At 33.2% G+C, this 22,253-nt stretch overlaps 1 protein-coding gene across 1 annotated transcript in view; it reads left to right on the forward strand.

Annotated features, from left to right (window-relative positions):
- CUNH9orf84 (chromosome unknown C9orf84 homolog) overlaps window positions 1–21,242 on the forward strand; it is a 54,720-nt gene extending 33,478 nt beyond the window's left edge. The window contains exons 15-26 of the mRNA XM_023753268.1: window positions 1,139–1,317; window positions 2,465–2,537; window positions 4,814–4,883; window positions 6,256–6,434; window positions 8,096–8,213; window positions 9,608–9,719; window positions 11,391–11,509; window positions 12,393–12,486; window positions 14,860–14,991; window positions 16,529–16,678; window positions 17,327–18,293; window positions 21,010–21,242. Of these exons, the coding sequence (XP_023609036.1) occupies window positions 1,139–1,317; window positions 2,465–2,537; window positions 4,814–4,883; window positions 6,256–6,434; window positions 8,096–8,213; window positions 9,608–9,719; window positions 11,391–11,509; window positions 12,393–12,486; window positions 14,860–14,991; window positions 16,529–16,678; window positions 17,327–18,293; window positions 21,010–21,110 (2,294 nt within the window). The 3' untranslated portion in view covers window positions 21,111–21,242. The remainder of the gene's footprint in view (window positions 1–1,138; window positions 1,318–2,464; window positions 2,538–4,813; window positions 4,884–6,255; window positions 6,435–8,095; window positions 8,214–9,607; window positions 9,720–11,390; window positions 11,510–12,392; window positions 12,487–14,859; window positions 14,992–16,528; window positions 16,679–17,326; window positions 18,294–21,009) is intronic.
- Window positions 21,243–22,253: the final 1,011 nt, after the last annotated feature.

Below are 22,253 nucleotides of genomic sequence, written 5' to 3' on the forward strand. Positions count from 1 at the left end.
CAGTTAAACCACTTGGGTGTTGATGCTGGATCAGGTTGTCTTATCTCCGTCCTCAGACAAGTAAGGTTTGGTAGCTATAGCCCTAATTTATAGAACCTAGTAGAATTAGTATAACGGTATAGTGTCACATGCCCTTCTATTTAGTTACCTGTCTTCATTAGTCTTTCTGGCTTCATAAAAGACTGTCAGTCCCATTAACAGTCAGGCTGATGTTAAAGCATAATAATAAGGCAGATTTTCAGATTCTAGCATATCTGAGCTCCCTGTACTATAGAGAGAGTTGTGACTCACCTATGCTCAATACTAATCAAAACCTTGGATTAGAGATTATGGAGGATTGCTTGAAGCATATTCACCTTTAGGTACTCTACAATTTACCCTAGGATTAGGTGAGACCATTGAGAGCTATGTACTTGAATTGTTTTTGCTTCTCAAAGAAATGCATTTACTAAATTAAACTTTGGCATTACTATTTGGCTACCTTGAAGAATATTATAGCCCAGCTGGTGTGGGTCAATGGTTAACCATTGACCTATGAACCAGGAGGTCACGGTTCCATTCCTGGTCAGGGTATATGTGCAAGTTGTGGGCTCGATCCCTAGTTCAGGGCATGCAGGAGGCAGCCAATCAATGATTCTCTCTCATCATTGATGTCTCTTCTCTCTTTCCCTCTCCCTTCCTCTCTGAAATAAATAAAGAAAAAATTTTAAAGAATATTATAAAAGTAAAATCCTTGTTGGAAAACTAACTTTGTAAGCTCTACATACCAAGCCATAATGAGTAACCTAACTGCCTTAGACATTTTTAGTGGAGGGCTTTTTCACTCCTCTAAACCTCTTGAAATCAAAGAGCAAGTTAGGTTGTTCTTCTTTCCTTCCTTCCCTCTCTATAGTGGCAGAAGAAAGGTCTGTGGGGGTCTAGCTGCCTGCTCTGCTTCCTACCAGAATTCTGTCTTTTCTCACAGCTTTCAGTTTGCTACCTCTCCCAAGCTAGCAAACCGGAAGATTCAAGGGTAATGATGCAGAGTTTCAAACCAAGAGGATGAAAGGAAATTTTAATTCTTTTTTGTCCATGGAGTTTCTCAAAGAATAAAAAGTCTCCCCCACCCCCCACCCCCCGCCCAATTTTGTTTTAACAGGATATTTGTCAAATGCAAAAGATGTGTACAAAAGCATTTTAGGCTCCTATTTGGATGACATTTGGAGACAGCTAGAGATTGTACAGTTTATTAGGGAAAAAATGCCTGAAACCAACTACAAAATACAAGAATTGCAATGTCAGATATTAAATCGGATGCAAAGTGAACAGCAAATTAAGGTTAGTACTGGAATAAAGCCGGTAACAATAATTAGCTTAAACAAGAACTGGATGTAAGATAAATTTTTACATTTAATTTTGAAATTATAAAATAGTCTATACCCATGGTTGGCAAACTGCGGCTTGCAAGCCACATGCGGCTCTTTGGCCCCTTGAGTGTGGCTCTTCCTAAGCCTTAGGAGTACTCTGATTAAGTTAATAACAATGTACCTACCTATATAGTTTAAGTTTAAAAAATTTGGCTCTCAAAAGCAATTTCAATCGTTGTACTGTTGATATTTGGCTCTGTTGACTAATGAGTTGCCGACCACTGGTCTATACTATTTGGTCCCTCAATAGTTTTCTTCTAAGTTAACAGAACAAACTCGGTCCAGAGAAAGGATGATTTGCATCATTATTCATATGACTTAAATTTAAAAAAACAATTTTTATTATATACAGTTTTTTATGGATTGCTTCTTCAAATCTCAAAAGTGGTGTCTGTTCTTATATGAATGTTGTTTAGTCCTTGTAAGTTCATCAACATTTACCAATAATAGAACTATAATAATTTATTTTTAGAAATTGAGCCAAAATCTCATCTTATGTGATTCTATCAAAAGAACAACAACAACAAAAACACTTAGTTTATGCCTAGGATTATATTGGAAATTTTTGCCCACCCTACCTCAAGCATATGAAGTTACATTAATAAATATTTAAGAGAAAATACTTTTTAAAATATTTACAAGCAGAAAAGCATTTCAAATGTTTTACATTGAATCTGGTTTTACAAATTTGGCCTTTTTCTTCTTTTTCCTCTCTGTCCCTCCTATATTTTTATCTCCAACTTTATGGTTACTTGGCAACTTGCTTAAGTCATTAAAATAAATTAAAATAATCAGTAAGAAATTTAAAATTGAAATTGATTTGTTGTCCCCACTCCACCCCTAAGCCAAGAATGTCCTACTGCAAAATATTTTCCTCATTAATATTTGACCTTACTTTGTATTTAAACATATCTTTTACAACATGAATATTTACTTGGTAATCGTATAGCCATTCGTTTCATAACCAATTAAGTTTGTTATTTTGTCACTGTAGCAAAACTATGAAAAAGAATAAGCAATCAGATATACATTTATGAGAAATTCTTATTTTTGGTCAGGTGCTGATTATAATAAGAATGGACTCAGATGATGAAAAACGTCTACTCATTGAAATCCTTAACAAAATGGAAGGTATGCAATTTTAAATTATGCTTCATTTGCTAACGTATGCTTGAACATAAAAATGTATTGATCTAACCAAGTTTTAAAATTAAGATATAACTAACATACCATAACATTTATTTTTTAAAATTAAATAACTCAGTGATACCTAACCAGTTTTTAAATCAATCTGGACTATAAACCTGCAAAATATAAATATTCTATAATGTACTTATGTGAACATTAAATGTATTTATACATATGTTATTATTATTATTATCAGTTGATACCTTTTATTGAATGTCTACTAGTTGCTAAATAATAGTGACTACTTACAACTCTATGAATAGATTTTACTAACTCAATTTTACAAATAAAGAAACTAAAGTTCATAAATGTAACGTAGCAAGCCAAATCTCACAGGTAGTAAGTGTGGGAATCAGAATTTGAACCTTGGTCTCTCTTGTTCCACTGTTATTCTTCAGTTCATTCTTCTACCCACTGCAACCTCCTCTGCCAGCCATTTCCACCTTGTGCTGTGGAACCTACTGCTTATATGTAAACTCTTCTTCACCTCCTTTGTCTTAAGTAAAACCTAATTTTCCCCAGATGACACTGCTTCCCTGTATTCTCATTTAGAATCTGATTCCCTCTCCCTCTTCCTCCCCCTCTCCCTCCCCCTCCCCCTCCCCCTCCCCCTCCTCCTCCCCCTCCCCCTCCTCCTCCCTCTCCCTCTCCCTCTCTCTGTAATGTCTTATCATTTCATTCAGTTTTCCAATCCTGGGGAGATGAGTTCATATTCACCAAATTCACAAGATCCTTACTAGTACCAAAAAGTGAGAGCAATAGTTAACAGTTGTGGGGCTGAACCTGCCACAGTTGTCTGGAATCTGGGTACAGTAATTGGGAAAAAAAAATTTTAATTAGGAAAATGCTGAGCAATGTTAACATTAAAAACAAAGGGATCTGGTAGGGGAGGGGGGAGTAAGGGGGAGAGATCAACCAAAGGACTTGTATGCATGCATATAAGCATAAACAATGGACGCAGACACCAGGAGGGTGAGCGCATGAACGGGAGTGGGGGGGGGGGGCAATGGGGGGATAAGGACACATATGTAATACCTTAATCAATAAAGAAAAAAAAGGGATCTGGGTAACCAAAGGAATATTTTTTTAAGAAGTTGAGAAAATATTCCTGCTCCACAAAGAAGAGTATTTAAACCTGCTTAATGGGGCACCTTTTTTTTGATGTCACTTAAGATATATTGACAAAGTATTACTGTACATATATCTCTTATCTAGGCTTCACACAGAACATCCCTATTTCTTTTGGTATTTGGAATTATATCATCACTACTCTTAGTATTTTATTTCAACAAGGTCTGCTGACAAAAAAATATTGACTTTATACACTGACAAATGTTTTTACTCTCTAACTGGTAACTATCCTCTATATCTAGGAGCGAGGCCCTTTTTTCTATTGAGTGTTAGAAAGTAAAATGTAGTTCCATCATTCTATGTGTTTGTAAGATCCTAGTAATGCACTCAGCAAGTAATCTGCTTTGGAATCATAGCTATCACAAATCATTTAAGGAGATTAAACTTTTAAATTATATGACCTTATAAATTATAAAAGAAAAATCATACTCCCTCTTTTCTTCTTGCTGCCAAAACTATTGTCATGTCAATTCAAGTAAATGTGATATTATTAAGCATTACTTTGTCATTACTATATCATACCACTGTAAACTTTACAATTGACAGAGTACACTAATAGAGTGTAGAATTTACTTTAACTAGAATTAGCTATTCTTAAGTATGTCTGTAAAAAATAAACTGTATGTGTGGATACAGAATTTAATGGAGTTTATTATATTTTGTTAAAAAGTAACATGAAATTGAAATGCAGTCTCCTGATGTTTAGTTACATACTTTAAATTTTACCAGAGGAAAAAAAGGTAAAATCTACCATAATTTTTAGTTAAGTAAAGTTAACTGCACAGAATTGGTAAGTTTAATTTGGTTATTTTAAAATTAATTTTTTGATCCACTTTATTATTTTACAAAGTAAACTCAGAATTTCCATGCTTATACACACAACATTCACACAGAAATACTGCCCATGGTTTAAACTTTCTGATACCCTAGATTTAGAAAAATAATCTCCCAAATTGTATTTTAAGCAGTTTCCTTGTTCACAGATGTTTCATTCATTTTTGTGATAGTGAGTACATGACACACTTTAAAAATACACATGAACAAAACACCGGGAAAATCTTTCTTTCATTCCTCTTTTTTTCCAACAGGTTTAACATTGACTGTCTTACATTCAAACAAAAGAAAAGATTTTCTGGAATCTGAAGGTGTTTTAAATAGGTAAAAATGTATTTCTTCATCTATGGGGAGCAAACATTCAAATTCCCCAAGAAAAGCACAATTTCTCCTAGAATTTAACTTTTAAAAAAAGGTTTAATAAAGTTAATGTCTCTACCCTGTACCTGAAAAAAGCTTCACATAGAACACTTTAATTCAGTTTATTGCCTTGTGTTAAATATTTTGTTGTCCAGAAATTTAGTTCAATCTTGCTTTAGTATCCCCAAACTATCATTATTATTGTTAGTGTCAGTACAGAAAGTGCCTATTTAGACTTACCAGTTTTTTTGTTTAGCATTGTTATTTTTTTCTATTTCCTTCCTTTGTTTGGGTTCTCCTTCTTCCTAGAGTACATTTTTATAAATTCTCTCAGTGAGGTTCTGCTAATGATAAAATTCGTGTCGACATGACTAAAAGTGTTTTTATTTTGCCTTATTTTGTATAGAAATTATTTATTCCTAATATTGGATCTAAATAATAAAAAGAGAAAATGTAAATCAAATAGAAGCCCATAAAAGCTAGACATAAATACCTTTTAACTTCTGTCTACATTGCTCTGGGTAGAAAGCAGTGGTAGAGAATTTTAATTACAGTAAGTGCTGTTATATGGCATTTGAAGATGGGAAAGATAACTTTATAATATTTAAGTTTTCACCTTTTTTGTTGTTGTTAAATCACTTATGAAGCCCATTGAGGAAAAAAAATAACTGCACTTCATAGTTGTCAGGTAATACTCTGTTATATAGATTCTCAAAGATTAAAACCTCACATTTGTAGGAAAATGAGATTGATTTCTCATGATGACTTGTCTGTTATGGATAAGACTCAGGTAATAAAATTAAGGTCCCTTGCATTTGAGGATGTGAAATAGTCTACAGTTGTGTGTGTGTGTGTGTGTGTGTGTGTGTGTGTGTGTGTATGTATATTTTTATTGATTTCAGAGAGGAAGGGAGAGGGAGAGAGAGATAGAAACATCAATAACGAGAAAATCACTGATCAGGTGCTTTCTGCACATCCCACACGGGGGATCGAGCCTGCAACCCAGGCATGTGCCCTGACCGGGAATTGAACCATGACCTCCTGGTTCATAGGTCGGCACTCAACCACTGGAGCCATTCCAGCTGGGCTAGTCTACAGTTTGTTATATTTGAATTTAAAAAAAACAAAAAAAACAAAAAAAACTATGACCATCAAAAAAGATAAAAATAGATTAGCAACAATTGGAGAACAAATAAACAGAAAGTACACCAGTGCTTTTCCAAGATAAATAGGCATAGATTAGAGTAACATAAACCAAAAAGAGTTATCTTTTAGCATTCGAAGTAAATAATTGCACAAGTATAGTTACATTTTCTTGGCTTTCTTTTGTCTTCAGTACAAGTTCCTGTGTAGTGATACCTAATCAATATATTGGAGCAGATTTCCCCTGGAGTAATTTCTCATTTGTGGTGGAATATAATTACGTAGAAAACTCTTGTTGGACTAAACACTGCGAACAATTGAATATTCCATACATGGCCTTTAAAGTGATGCTTCCAGACACAGTTTTAAAGAGTAAGAATATAAACTAATTTTTTTTTATTTCATTAGAATGAAATTTCTGTTCTGTTTCTTATCTGTGGAAAGAGAATAAACTATGGCATGAGAAGACTTGAGTTTAAGCTCTAATCGTACCACTATCCATGTAACCTTGAACACATTCTTTAACTATCTCATACTCATATTCCTCATCTGAAAAGCAAACTTTACTGATCATATTTATCTTCATCCCTTTAACTTCTAAGTTTTACTTATATAGCATAATTTTATTATAATTATATATAATATCAATCTTATACTTTTATTCAATAGTATTTTATTGAATTTTAGGGAAAAATTATGTTGGATAATTAGTATCTTGACTGATTCAGAAAACTTTTAATAAGCAACAAAAATTATGCACAAATACTTAGAAAAGAATCCAAAGCCACTTTGGTTTCTTTGCATTTCTCACTTCACATGACTATGGTTGTGAATTTTCAGACCATTTCATTGAAAAAGCCCATGGAGTTTTACTCCCAGTGCATCTCTCTTTCAGTATTTGCCATAAGTTACTTTCTATCCAACTGAATTATGAGTGGGAAATTTGAATTCTGAGTCATTCCAACTCAATTCTAAAGTACACCATAATTCTTATTTAGAATCTTTGATATTTAGAATTAAATGTTAAGTTGATTAACCAATTAAAGAATGGGCCCAAGAAAAGATAAAAGATAAGTATGCTTGTTTATATTTAGAAGCTTCTTTCATTTTCTCGAAGATGAATTTAATTTATTCAATCAGTTCTTTGGGCATTTACAATGTTTCAGTTCACTATTATACTGTAAGATAAAGTAGTTTTATATCTTATATATCTTGATATACTTGTTCTAAGAAATTCGAATTCCAAGAGGTAAAATTAATTGCTGGGTCAAATGTATACACACATTTATATATTGCCAAATATCCTTCCAAAAATGCTATTCCAATTTATATTTGTGCAGAAAGTGTGAGAGGATACTTTTCCCATATCTTTACAGTAAATCGGCATTATTAATCTTTTAAATATTTGACATAATTATAGGCAGAAAATATTTTATAGTTGTGTTAATTTGCATATCTTTGATTATTCATATCTTTTCAGATGTGAATTGATCTTGTATAGCCATTCTTTTGTAAGTTGCCTGTTTATGTCCTTTGTCCATTTATCTATCGAGGCATTTATTCTTTTCCTATTTATCTATATCATTTCCTATAAGTTATAGTACATAATTTTAAATTTTGATCAGCATATTTACACAGTAAATGTCCAATATATACTTAAGTGAATAAAGCAGATTTTAATATTCTGTTAGATTATAATCCTATTTTTTTCTTTTCTTTTTTTCTTTTTAAGTGAGTGTACATGTGATAAGCAAATATATAGGAGAAAGTCTGGAAGTATGTACTAAACTTCGTTTTAGTATATAGTAGTTTTAGTAAGATCTGTTACCTTTTCTTTCTAAGTAATAGGATAACATGGTTTTTATTTTATTCTTCAGAACTTTCTTTATTCTGACTTCTGATGTTTTACAGTGAATATGTTTTTATTTTTATACGACTCCTTGAACATACACTTTGAACATGTTTAGTAAAAAATTAGAAAGAGCTGAGGGATAAGAAAAAAGAGAAATATTTATAAATTTTCTGTTATTTAGGAAACAACTTGCTGGATAGTTTTGGTGGTTTTCTTTTGGAAATCCAGGTTCCATATGTGTTGTTTGCATCTGAAGGACTTCTTAATACTCCAGAAATACTTCAGTTGTTAGAATCCAAGTAAGTTATAGATTTCATAACTTTAACAAAGAGTATATATATAATGGCTAAATATTATTCTATACTAGAGGCCCAGTGCATGAAATTTGTGCCAGGCCTGTTCCCTCTCACAGTCTGGGAGCCCTCAGGGGATGTCCGACTGACTGTGGGGAGCGGGCCTAAGCTGGCAGTCGGACATCCTTAGCGCTGCTATGGAGGCAGGAGAGGCTCCCACCACCGCTGCTGTGCTCGCCAGCTGTGAGCCCGGCTTCTGGCTGAGCAGTGCTCCCCCTGTGGGAGCACACTGACCACCAGGGGGCAGCTCCTGCATTGAGCATCTGCCTCCTGGTGGTCAGTGTGCGTCATAGCGACCACTAGTTCCGCTGTTTGGTCGATTTGCATATTAGCCTTTTATTATATAGGATTATATGGTACTATTTTCAGATTCAAGCCTGGTATTATATCACACAGGAATACTTTTCCAGAAAGCTTATGTCAGTGTACATTTTTCTTCTTCTAGTACACCATAATAATTATTAAATATTATTTTTCAGTAACATATCAATTTTGTGAAGAAAAATATTTCATTATTGTTTAAATTTATATCTTAATTGTATTTCTTTTGGTTCTAGCAAATAAAAACATATAATTCACAGACTTATATATTCATAACTTTGGGTCATTGATAATATTGAGAAGGACTATTCTAAAAAAAAATAAAAGAATGACTATTCTTATTTAGAAGACTTTAAATACTGCCTGGGAAACAGGACTATGAAGGTCTAAATGAATTTTCACATTTTTAGAACTTTAGTTCTAGGTTATACCAACACAGAATTTTAAAATCACATAAAACACTTTATCAAGACACACAGTTGTCATAGTGATGTTAGACATTGGGCTTTATCTCAAGGAAAGATGACTGTGCTGTGACCTTAGTTAAAATGCAGATTTACTTTCTGTGCTTTTATTTTTATATCTCAAGGCTGTGGGGCATTCACAGAAACTTCTGAGCTAATAAAAGGTAATTTTAAAAAAAGGTAGCTAAAATCTAAGTCAGTTTTAAGGAGAAAGAAAAGAAAATTCTGATAAATGCAGAATGTTTAGTCTCATAGCATGATGTTTTGGTTTCATTATTATTTAAAGAGCAGAATAAATTGGCCAATATATTTGTAATAGTATTGTGTTCAGTAATACTTAGCAAAGTACCTACGGCAACACATAGTCAATGAATTTGTCATATATACTGAATAAATCATAATTTCATATCTCAAATTGATGAAATTGAATAAATTGATGTATAAGAGAAAAAGCACAGTAGTTCAAATAATTTTATATGCAGGAGGACAATAGTTTTTCTTAAAGAATTTTCTTAGCCATTTCATTATGTCACCCCCAAATATTGTATTTTACAGCTATAATATCACACTAGTGGAGAGATGCTGCAGTGAGTCGATGAAATTCTTTGGAGGTACGGAGTATTATGTAGTAGTGACAGTTGATGAACACACTGCCATAATTTTGCAGGTAAAACTATACAATCAAAAATAAATCAAATAAATTAAAAAGATATATAACTATGTAATTTTGTTATTAGCTTTACTATAGAGAGCTTAACACGATCTATTAATGATTTCTTCCAAAACTTTGCAAGTGGGCCACAAGTGCCAAAATCATGACTGTGAAAAATGTCCATTACCAAGCTTCTTTGATGCTTATAATTTTTAACATACTTTAAGACAAAGCAAATATAGAATCTTTAATATTGTATATTGTCCTATTTTTAAATGTACTTATATAATAAATATAGTGTTCAAAACTTTAAAAACTAAATCCTAGCCACTGTGTTTCTTAAAAGGGGGCAGTATATTAGTCCATGATCGGTAATATGGCATTTCCTGTGAGGTAAGTTGGAATTGCCAATAAATAGGTGGTTTTTAACGAGAGAGTGCCTCTTAAAAAATCCACATAGTTTATAATTTAAGATATAAAAATTCTTGTCTGAATCTCCTTGATGTTTGCTTAATTGAAGAAACCAGTTTGACGGTATGGAATAGAAATTAATGAGAAATATTATGAGCAAATGTTAATATAATAAGCTCTGTTAGAGGGTTTGTTGTTTTTTTAAGGATTTGTTTTTGTTTGTTTAATATATTTTTATTGATTTCAGAGAGGGAGGGAGAGGGAGAGAGAGATAGAAACATCAATGATGAGAGAGAATCATTGATCAGCTGCCTCCTGCACGCCCCACATCGGGGACCAGCCCACAACCGGTGTATGTGCCCTGTCGGGGAATGGAACAATGACCCCTTAGTTCATAGGTCGACACTCAACCACTGAGCCATGCTGGCCAGGCAGAGGGATTCTTTTTTTTTTTTTTAATATATTTTATTGATTTTTTACAGCGAGGAAGGGAGAGAGATAGAGAGTTAGAAACATCGACGAGAGAGAAACATCGATCAGCTGCCTCCTGCACATCTCCTACTGGGGATGTGCCTGCAACCCAGGTACATGCCCTTGACCGGAATCGAACCTGGGACCTTTCAGTCCGCAAGCCGACGCTCTATCCACTGAGCCAAACCGGTTTCGGCTGGGCAGAGGGATTCTTAAGAGATATTGTGTCTTGTATATTTAAGATTCTTTTAAAAAGCAGTTATTTGGGGAAAATATTGTTTAGGAAAACTGTTTTAATCACTTACATAAGTTACTATTAGAGTAAGCCACTTCCTGAATTACTTGCTCGATCAAAGATTGTGTTAAAGGAAAAAGAGAATTCCAGACCATTACATAGAGATTACTAGAAGCACATTAACTGCTGCTTTCTCATTTTCCTTAAGGAAGCATTGGAAGCAAATTATCTATTTTAAACATAGTTTCTGTAGCCTTTAGGAGTAGCCAGACCCCTATCTACAAAGGACTTGACCCAAATTGGGACACTACAGGCTGCTTTCTTCATATCTAGGACTTTGGGAGATTCATGAGTCTTTCTTGTTGAAATTCACTAGTTGTTTTGCATCTACTGTAGCTTTCCCCCGCAATACTTCCAGTGTGATTTTATTTTTTTCATAAAATAGAAGCCCAGGCCCATGCTTCTCCTCAAGCTATAATCTATATACTATAGATTTTGAAATATGGTACCAATAATTTCATAACAACTATTAACGTAGTGAATCTTTTTTATTTATTTATTACTGGTAGGATCTAGAAGAATTGAATTGTGAGAAGGCATCAGACAACATCATTATGAGACTGATGGCATTATCATTCCAGTACAGCTATTGTTGGATAATTTTATATGCAAAAAAAACAAACTCAGTGTAAGTAAACATTTCTTCATCTAAAGTCACATTCATATTTTTTAAGTTTTATTCAGTCCTCTTCTGTGAATAGAAGTAGCTACGCTAATTTTCTGCTTGCTCATCTAGTTTGCTTTAAGTCAGGGATTCTCAAGGTGGAGGCATGCCCATAGGCAAACAAATCGAGATTTTGGAGATATGTTTCCCCTGGACATGCTGTACAAATCATCCTCTCCTCCTCTACCTCCCTAGGAATTGCTGCTTTAAGTATTTCACTTCTTATTACTTTAAAATTCTTGTACTTGTCTGTTAAAAGATAAGTCATTCTTAAATCACTCCTAAAACCTTATTAAATATACCAACTAATGAGCATCTTGCTATACTTTTTTCATTAATGAAGAATTATAAAAAAAAAAATCCATGCCAAGACACTGACCAGTAAGTTAAATTTCTCCCCTTCCTCCCCACACCCTAGCATCCCCTAGATTTAACAATATTTTTTAAAAATGGAGGTGGTAAAAAAAAATTTTTTTTCAAAAAAATACTGAGTAGACAAATACCCATGAGTCTGCCATACTAGTATTGTGTTAGCCAGGTTATTTTAACCAGTTAACTGCCAGGCATCCAAAATGGAAACCATCTCCACACGCCATGATATTTTGAATTTAATTTAAAAAATCAATTTGCAATGAATATTATAAAAATAAATATATTACTCACAATTCAGGTGTTCTTGAATATTTTCAGTTGAAAATTCTCACGAAAAAATGATTTTTTAAAGCATCTATAGACACTTATGGCGTACAAAGGGTTAATAACATGAAATATGGAAAACAAAATGAATTTTTAATAAGTATATTCAGATGTCAAGTGAGTGGAAGTATAGTAATATAATTCTTTTTAGGTATTATCTTACAGAAAAGACACTTCATCACCTAGCACTGATTTACGCAGCTTTAGTTTCATTTGGACTAAAATCAGAAGAACTGGATGTAAAGGTATTTTTTTCCTATATGTTTGTTCATAAGTATTTTTCATAAACCAAAATTATACTCAAACTCATATACCCAATAAGAAGAAACATTAAATAGGTAAATCAAAACTGCCTAAAAGTCAAAGAACAGTTTTTAAATTAATGAATATTCTTTTCACCTAAACTTCTGTCCTAAAAGTCTTTAGTTTAATAAATATAAAATAATATTTTATCTCTTAATTACTACAAATATTTATTTGAAACATAGCAGGATATGAAGAAAAATAAACATATCCCTTGATCAAAAATGCTCACTTGCCCTGACCGGTTTGGCTCAGTGGATAGAGCATTGGCCTGCGGACTGAAAGGTCCCAGGTTAGATTCCGGTCAAGGGCATGTACCTTGGTTGTGGGGGACATCCCCAGTGGGGGGTGTGCAGGAGGCAGCTGATCGATGTTTCTCTCTCATCAATGTTTCTAACTCTCTAGCCCTCTCCCTTCCTCTCTGTAAAAAATCAATAAAAATATATTTTTTAAAAAATGCTCACTTATGAAAGATATACTAAGTTCTTATCTGTTGTAAAATGGAAATCTTAGGACATATATTTTGGTAACCTCTAATTAGTCTTCTTTCTTAGCTCTTTTTTCAATGTCATTGCTCTGAAATTTAGACATTCCTCCAAATCTGGGGCTCAGTACTCTTCTATTATCAAATATTCTCAAAACACCTAAAACTTAACAATAAAATAAAATTGTACTCAAACAGTGTATTTCTGTGCACTCTATACATATTTAATATAATTTAGAGAAAATCTTTCTTTAGAGTACTTATATTCCCCAGATATGTACCAACAGTTTTATATTTAAAATTCTTTTGAAAGAAAAAATTGTCATAATTATTTTTTGAGATTGGTACAGTCCTTGCTTTTTAAATTTCTACTACAGGACAGCATATTTATATTTCTAAGACATGATTGTTTAGGCTAGTTATTTCTCTGTCCACATTAGACTGCTACCCCATGAACTATCTTTCCTTCAACCAAACCTAAAAGAAGATAAAAATAGAAGTGAAAGAGGAAGAGAAAGACTGGCATTTCAGAAGAAAGAAAGGCATGGAGGGAAACACAAGTGACAGGAAGCAGGGGAAATGAAGAAATTCTTTCTTAGAGTTTAGTTTAATATACACACACATTTTTGGCAGCATTATCTTAGTATTAAATAAGCCAAAAATGCTAGGGAAGGCTACTCTAAATTAAAACCTTTTTTTAAAATTGATTTCAGAGAGGGAGAGAAAGAAACTTCAATAATGAGAGAGCATCATTGATCACAGTGACTTCCTGGTTCATAGGTTGACGCTCAACTACTGAGCCATGCCGGCCAGGCTTTTTTTTTTTTTAATAAAGCTTCAAATTCATCCGCAAATATCCTTTATTTTTAACTTTGTTTTTAACAAATCTTACACTGTCTTTTTAAAGTTCTTATTTTAGTTGAGAACTATTAGGTTAACCTAGAAAAAGCAAAATATAGTGGGGCCTTGGCTTACGAGTGTCCCGAATAACGAGTTTTTCGAGATACAAGCCGTCTCTCTCGGCCAATTTTTTGCTTTGAATTGCGAGCTAAAATTCGGGTTACGAGCCAGCTTCAGATACCCCACCGCTAGTTGGCGCAGCGAACGTCACAGTGAACGCCACACATCAGCCCAGCATTCAGTTCATTGTAATGGTGAAAATTGATTTGACATACGAGTAATTTGAGTTACGAGCTCAGTCACGGAACGAATTAAACTCGTAAGTCAAGGCCCCACTGTATTAAACATTACTAGTGATAGCCAAATTGCTTTTTCTTCTAATACAGATGAAATATAATACCAAATAGATTTAAATGATGTTACTGATAAATGTCAACGGAAGTGAGGACAAACAATTTAGTTCCAAAAATTGGAAACTACAAGGATATCATTCTTTTTTTTTTTTTAATATATTTTATTGATTTTTTTACAGAGAGGAAGGGAGAGAGATAGAGAGTTAGAAACATCGATGAGAGAGAAACATTGACCAGCTGCCTCCTGCACATCTACTGGGGATGTGCCCGCAACCCAGGTACATGCCCTTGACCGGAATCGAACCTGGGACCCTTCAGTCCGCAGGCCGACGCTCTATCCACTGAGCCAAACCGGTTTCGGCTAGGATATCATTCTTAAAGAAGGAAAGAAAATTGCTTATCCTCACACAAAAAAATGTCCTGGGTTTCACATAGACAAATTAATAAATTATATCTAAAATAGTGCTCAAAGATTAGACTCTGCTGGGTTTTTTTTCTTCTAATCATAAACAATTTTTGAATGATATAACTTACTTCCAAATATTTTCTATAGTCTGACATTAAAATATATTTTTCAGCTAATAATTGCTCCAGGGGTGGAAGAGACTGCATTGATAATCCGACAAATTGCTGACCACAATTTAATGACTTCAAAGAGAGATCCTCATGAATGGTTGGATAAATCCTGGCTTGAAGTTTCACCATCTAAGGTTTATTTCCTAAATAAATAAGTTAGATATTTTCAAAGCAAATATGAATACCTGTATTTGAATTCTCTTTCTGGTAGTATATTTTGTTCTCCAGTGCTTACATGAGCATATATGACAAAACCATCATGTACAACATTTACTTAGAGCATTTTCTAGAAATATTTGTATTTGTTAACTTCACAGAACTATTTTAATGAGATCTTTTATAATGAACTTCCAAATCTAATTATAGGGTGATGTAATGACTTTAATGCCTAATATATTTTAAAACATAACTATTTTTCTAATTCCTAAATTTAAACATTTAAGAATAGTAAATTTGTTAAGAGAATAGCAAAATTTTATCGTTTCATGATTTGTCAGTAATTCAGTTATATTATTGAAACTCAAAGTAGAGTTTTAAAGTACTTATAAGATTAAATAGTTAATTTTTAGAAATTCCTTTGGTTTGAGCATAAATATTTCCAAGACCTCATACCAACTCAGTGTTTCTGTTACCTTTATATTTAAAATATATCCAAATCATGAAGCCATTAAAAAAAGAATGACAAGGCTCTTTATGTACTAATATGGAATAATCTCCAAGATAGATTGTTAAGTGAAACATCGAAGTTGCAGGACAGAGCATGCACTATACTACCATTTGTGAAAAACAAGGGGAAATTAATATGTGTTTATTTATAAATTAATAAAATACTTCTGGAAGGATACCAAGAAATGATAACAATGGTTATCTCCAAAGAGAACTGGAGTAATGGGTGAGACTTTTCACCTTTCAGTACTTTTAAAGTTTTGAACCATGTGATTTTTACTTATTCAAAAACTAAAATTATAAAACAACCTAATAAAATAAAATGTTCATATCTATTAAATCACAGAACTTTTACATGCTTAAATAGAACACAATACAATCAGCAAGTATGGGTATAATTATATGACATGTATATGTGAGTCCTACCAAGATATGTCAAATCTGCTCACATGTCTGTCATTTGATAAAAATCAGAGAGGGTACAAAAAGCCAGTGCAATTCAGGAAAAAATGGAATATAGAGATGGCTGCTATATTTCTAGACCTGAAAACATACATTTTTAGACTGTCAAGGTCAGTTATGGTCGATAGAATTTCTCCCTATATAGTCTTTACAACAAGGCTTTCCTGAAATTATAACATCTCTTAAGTATCAGAAACATGGTTCATCTTAATCAAACAGTGATAGTGTATGGTATACAAAGGGAGAGATAAAGAAATCTTGAGGTCCTATACTAAGTCCTGTAAAAGATTTCTCTTTAGAAAATGTAGCATTGGTTAAAACAATTGTCATGTGAAGAAGGTGAACTGTAACACATCTTTTTGAATGCGTGATTAGACTGAGAGTGTATGAAAGTTTCTTTCCCTCCTAGCCATACTTTTTTTCCAGGCATCTCAAATTGAATGTAGGTGCAATGACAAAAGTTTTAATCCAATACAATGAGTAGAATAAAATGGGTCACCTTTAAAAGACCAATGGCTGATTATTCCTTAAACTCTTTTCTAGGAAGAAATGTACTTACTTGATTTCCCATGTATTAACCCATTGGTGGCTCAGCTCATGTTACATAAAGGGCCTTCACTCCACTGGATATTATTAGCAACTCTTTGTCAACTTCAGGAACTCCTACCTGAAGTTCCAGAAAAAGTGTTAAAGGTTAGTTATTTGAGATCTATATTCTTATAAAGGTTTATTTCCTTTCCATCTGAGTATGTATTTTTACAATAAGGGTATTCAAAATGAAGGTATCCAAGTGTAATTGTTTTGGACTTCACATAGCAAACAAATAATTTCCTTGAGCTAAATTTTATATAGAATTCTCACAGGCTGTCAATCACATTATACATTTTAAAGTTACGTTATACACATAATTCAGTACAGTCAGTTTTCATGATCTAAATCATTGTGAAATGTTATTGTACCCCCAAATATTTAATTATACATTCTATTCAAATGGATTTACATAATCTCTTCCAAACAATCCTGACACCCTTCATTATAGTAAAGAGAACTTTAGCCTCATTGGTAAAATGTTAAATTTTTATCAAGGAAATGGTATGCATGTGTAACTTGTGTAACTAAAAATTATTTTATAACTGATTAGAAAATAGATGCAAATTACAATGTTTTTCTTTTAACAGAGCCTAATTATGTTAATATTACATGGGTCAATATAAACCTATAATAAACTACTTATTTATATTTAGCCTCCTTTTCATATAGATAAGCATTATTATTTATATTTATTTGACTGATGTTCATATTGTATTTGTATTGTATTAATTAATTTTTAACTATTTTTAGCATTTTTGTGACATCACTTCCTTATTCAAGATTAGTTCTTCTCCCATAACAAAATCACCTCAAATGTCATCACCTCAGGAAAATCGGAATCAAACCAGTACCTTCCCTTCTCAGAGTTCAGCTTCTGACTCTTTTGACTCTGCCATTCAAGAACATGAATATTACCAGAATTTACACTTAGGAGAGACAGTGCAGGAAGAAACAAACAGCACTTCAAACTATAACTTTTCCCTGATGGAACTAAGAGAAAGAGAAATGCCATGCGTTTTACCACCTGTGACTTCTTACAGTCAGACCAGCTATTGGAAAGACTCCAGTTATAACCCTAATGTAGAGAAAAATTCTTTTCTGATTAATATGGAATCAAGGAACTCAGCTGGTAACTCTTTTCTAAACCAGAATGATTCACAGACAGATGTCTTTTCTTTAGATCTAACACAAATGAATTGTGAAAGCAGAATATCACCAATCAACACTCAGAAGAGAGTTGCCCTTAATTTTATAAATTATCAGAAAAAGGGAACACATGAAGCAAAAAGACCTATAAATAAAGAAGAATTTGCCCCTGTCTTTTCATTAGAAGGCTCTCAATCACCTCCTTATTGGAGCTTTAAGGAAAATGTATGGGAACAACAGAATCACTCATTCAACCTACAGTATGGTTCAGAGCAGACTATGTGTGACAAATGGTACTCTCAGAAAGATGATTTATTCACTAATCAGCAAAAATGTCTATCAGATGAGTTAGAAGGCCTCCTATACAGAAGTTCAAGTGCTGGGACTAAAGAGACTTTCTGGAAAGAATTACCATCTGTCCCCAGTTTGGATTTGTTTTGTGCTTCTGATTCTAATATAAATCAAAAAGAATTCAACAGTCTTTATTTCTACCAAAGAGGTAGAGCATGTTTAGGACAGAAAAGGCATGCTGAACCTTCATCTAACTCAGGAGACAGGAAATCATTAACAGGTAATGCTATTCAATAGTTAATACACTATTCTCAAATGTAACTTAAGATGATATAACCATCTCAAAATTTTTAAAAAATGTTTTTGTTTTAATGACTACACTTAAAGAGTCCTCAATAACTTTTGGTTCAAAGGAAAAATCAGAATTCTAATTAGAGATAGCTAAGAAAATAAATGCAAAGAAAATATATCAAATTCTTGTACCTTTAGATGAACTAAGCATTCAACTTCAGAAGTGAAAAACACAGAACAAATCTAAAAAAGCAGAAGATTAAAATCAACAAAGATTAAACAGAGAAATCAGTGAATTAGAAAATTTGTCAAGCAGGAATATTTAATGGGCTAAAATTTATTAAGAGCTGCTATTTTAAAAAATCTTTATTGTTGAAAGTATTACATATGTCCCCCTTTTCCCCCTATTCACCCCTTCTAGCCTGCCCCCACCCCTGCCCCAGGCCTTCACCAGCCTATTGTCTGTGTCCATGGTGTGTGTGTATACACACACACACACACACACATACATATACATACATACATACCATGGTGTGTGTGTCTTTGTGTGTGTGTGTATATATACACACACACACACACACAAAGACACACACACACACACACAAGTTTTTTGGTTGATTACTTCCCACCCACCCACAAGAGCTTATTATATGCCACGTGCCATTTTAGGCCTCTTATGTGGATTATTTAATTCTGACAATCCTGTTAAATAGATACTTACTATTAGCTCTATTATGCAATTCATGTTTCTGAACATTTAATCATATCAAAATTTTAAAGGACAATTTTATTTCCTCATTTATGGTAATTATACCTTTCTTTTGTGTCATTTCTTATTGCTACCTCCTGAACATCTAGAACAAAATGTTAAGTTCTAATGGTCATACAAGGTGACCTTGCCATGATGGGAGAAAAAAAGGGAGAAGCTTAAGCTTCAAAGCTCCTCTTTTGCGTAGGCCCTTTTGTGAAACTGAGAGGGGCCCTGAAAATCTTATATTCTTTCTTTTATTAAAAGAGAACCTCCAGGACTCACAAAACTTGGATTTGATCCCCTTTAATAGTCATAATAGTCATAATTTCTTTGTTCTTGATTTTACTAAGTATTTTATCCCTAGTTTTGTAAGAACTATTATGAGGAACAGATGCTGAATTTTATAAACTCTTTTTGGCACCTATTGGGATAAATCAAGCATGTTTTCTCCACTGGCTTATTAATGTCAAGGATTGTACTGACAAGTTTAATAGTGTTAAACCATTTTTGCCATTTCTGTAATAAATTGAATTGGTTTTGAGGGGTGATTTTTAAAATATGCTAAACATGGTTGCTAATATTTATGATTTTCATACCTCTATACATAATGAAATTAATCTATTGTGTTATTTGTGCTTTGTTGCATTTTGACATGAGGATTATTCCAGCTTCATAAATGAACTGGATGAAAATTCCATCTTTTTTCCACCCTGGAACAAACTAAACATGCAAATTATTGTATGTTCCTGAACATAGGGCCCCCAATATAGAATAATCCTCCCATTTTCTCAATGAGACTTCAGAAAATATTTTTTAATTAATTTTAATATTTAAGCTTTTAGGATATAGATGGAATAGTCATTAATTTAGTTATAAATATATATTTTTAAATTATATATAAATACTTTCCAATTATTTTCATAAAGTAATTTCATTCAAATAGTTCACATAAATCTTTGATGATAGTATCTTCATATCACTATGGCAACTTTTTACTGTGGTTTTCCCTAGCACATCATTATCTCCAAATATGTTTAAGATATAACACATTTTGAATTCATATTGATGCAGCCCTAAAAAATTTATTCAAAGCCATTAGCATAACTTCAAGATAATTTCCATTTGTCCTTTAAGTGTATTATTTGTGATATCTATGACAAAACTATCTACTACATTGTGTGTGTTTTTAATTTGCTTATAATGGCATCCAACTTTTGCAATTATGAGATTATATATTTCCAGGAATAATCCTAGAATGGTTTTAAATTTTTAGCCTCCTTTTATACTTATTTAATCAATCTAGGCTATTTCAGGCTAGTGTATATCATATAGAATATAGTCATGTAAGATGAGTCTACACATCACCACCATCTATACTAGTTCAGGATACATTTTACAACATTACATGTATGGGTTAAAGAACAGGTTTACTGAGGGGAAACTTAAAAGCAAGAGTCTTAAATCAGGAGAGATTTAGTTATTTGTGTAAGGTATGGCCATACAAATATGTGTTTATTTTTTTTTTTTAAATATATTTTATTGATTTTTTACAGAGAGGAAGGGAGAGAGATAGAGAGTTAGAAACATCGATGGGAGAGAAACATCGATCAGCTGCCTCCTGCACATCTCCCACTGGGGATGTGCCCGCAACCCAGGTACATGCCCTTGACCGGAATCGAACCTGGGACCTTTCAGTCCACAGGCCGACGCTCTATCCACTGAGCCAAACCGGTTTCGGCCAAATATGTGTTTATAACACTAATTACTACTGGGCCATTAGTTATAGATGCATTTATGCTAAAAATTTAATTTTAATAGTCATTATTTTATCCCATTTGAAAATTTTAAAACTTCAGATGATGAAAAGACAAGATCCATTTGAATAGTTGGAAAAAATAGCTACACTTTATTATTTTCAGCACTAAAATGGTTTTCCCTTTTCTCCTTTTAACAGATCTCCCGAGTTCACAACTACCACAATTCAAAAAGCGACGTCTAGTGTATGAAAAAGTCCCTGGTAGAGCTGATGGACAAACTCGTCTGAGGTTTTTTTGAAAAAGAAAGAATAGTGCTACATGCCACATTCCATTGTTTTTGTTGATAGACCAATCACAGAATGATTTAGAGTTGGTCATACCTTAAAGAAAATGCAATTGTTCTTAGATGTTCTCGGTTTTCTATATTAAATGTTCATAATATACATTCTGCTCCATAGTTTGCATATTCAAATATTCTGGATAGACCCTTGTTAGGGAGCCAAAAATGTGAGTTCAGCCTCCAAGGTCCTTTCCCAAACACCTCATCACATGGAATTGATTGGAACAGCCCCAACTCCCCAGATTGGCTCTTGCAATAGAAATTTCGATTCTTTCTCTGAGAGTATTTCATTTTCCTGTGAGCTTTTCATGTTAGAGGGAGTTACTTGCATTTAGGTTCATTGCTGGCAATAGCGATGCTGACCTTTAAGGTCTTGTGAGAGGCCTTACTCCCAAGTTCCAAGGCCCAGTTCAAACTTAGTAGACCTCACCAGAATATCACCTGTCTCTCCAATTGTGATGGACATAAGATACCCCTCTTTCCACTGAAACATCATACCCCTGGGATCAACACTGGGGTGTCCCACCCCTTGCCTCTCATTGTAGGAGCCTGGATATTCTCCCCAGATATTGAACCCCACCCTAAAACAAGGGATCCAACAAATGGAGTAGCCTGAGTTGAAGGGGATGGGGAATGCAGATTGTAGCAATACAAAATGAAGGCTGAAAAAAATATGTTTTTCTGTCTTTTGCTTTTTTATTTGGTTTGTTATTATGTTTACCATACAACAGTTACTAATTTAACACTTAAGTGAAATGCCTTACTTATTTAATTTTTTTAAATTTAATTTGGTATAGGCAAGTGTAGATGTCTTTTCTCTTTTGATTTCTGGGTTTCCTGCCTTGCTTACGAAGACAGCTTTTACACTAAACCTGTATAATTAATATCTTAATTTTTCTTCTAATGCTTTTGTATTATCTTTCTTTAACCCATGTGGGTTTTTTTACATAGTGTAATACAGACCCAATTTTATTTTCTTCCAAATGGATAGCCAATAATGGCAGCACCATTTACTAATTAAACCATACTTTCCCACTGAATAGGAAAAAAAAGTCATTTATTTCTGAACAATTATAATCCATTCATCTACTTGCCTATTCC

This window comes from Myotis lucifugus, unplaced genomic scaffold, assembly GCF_000147115.1.
Source record: "Myotis lucifugus unplaced genomic scaffold, Myoluc2.0 scaffold_43, whole genome shotgun sequence".
NCBI classification, from domain to species: domain Eukaryota; kingdom Metazoa; phylum Chordata; class Mammalia; order Chiroptera; family Vespertilionidae; genus Myotis; species Myotis lucifugus.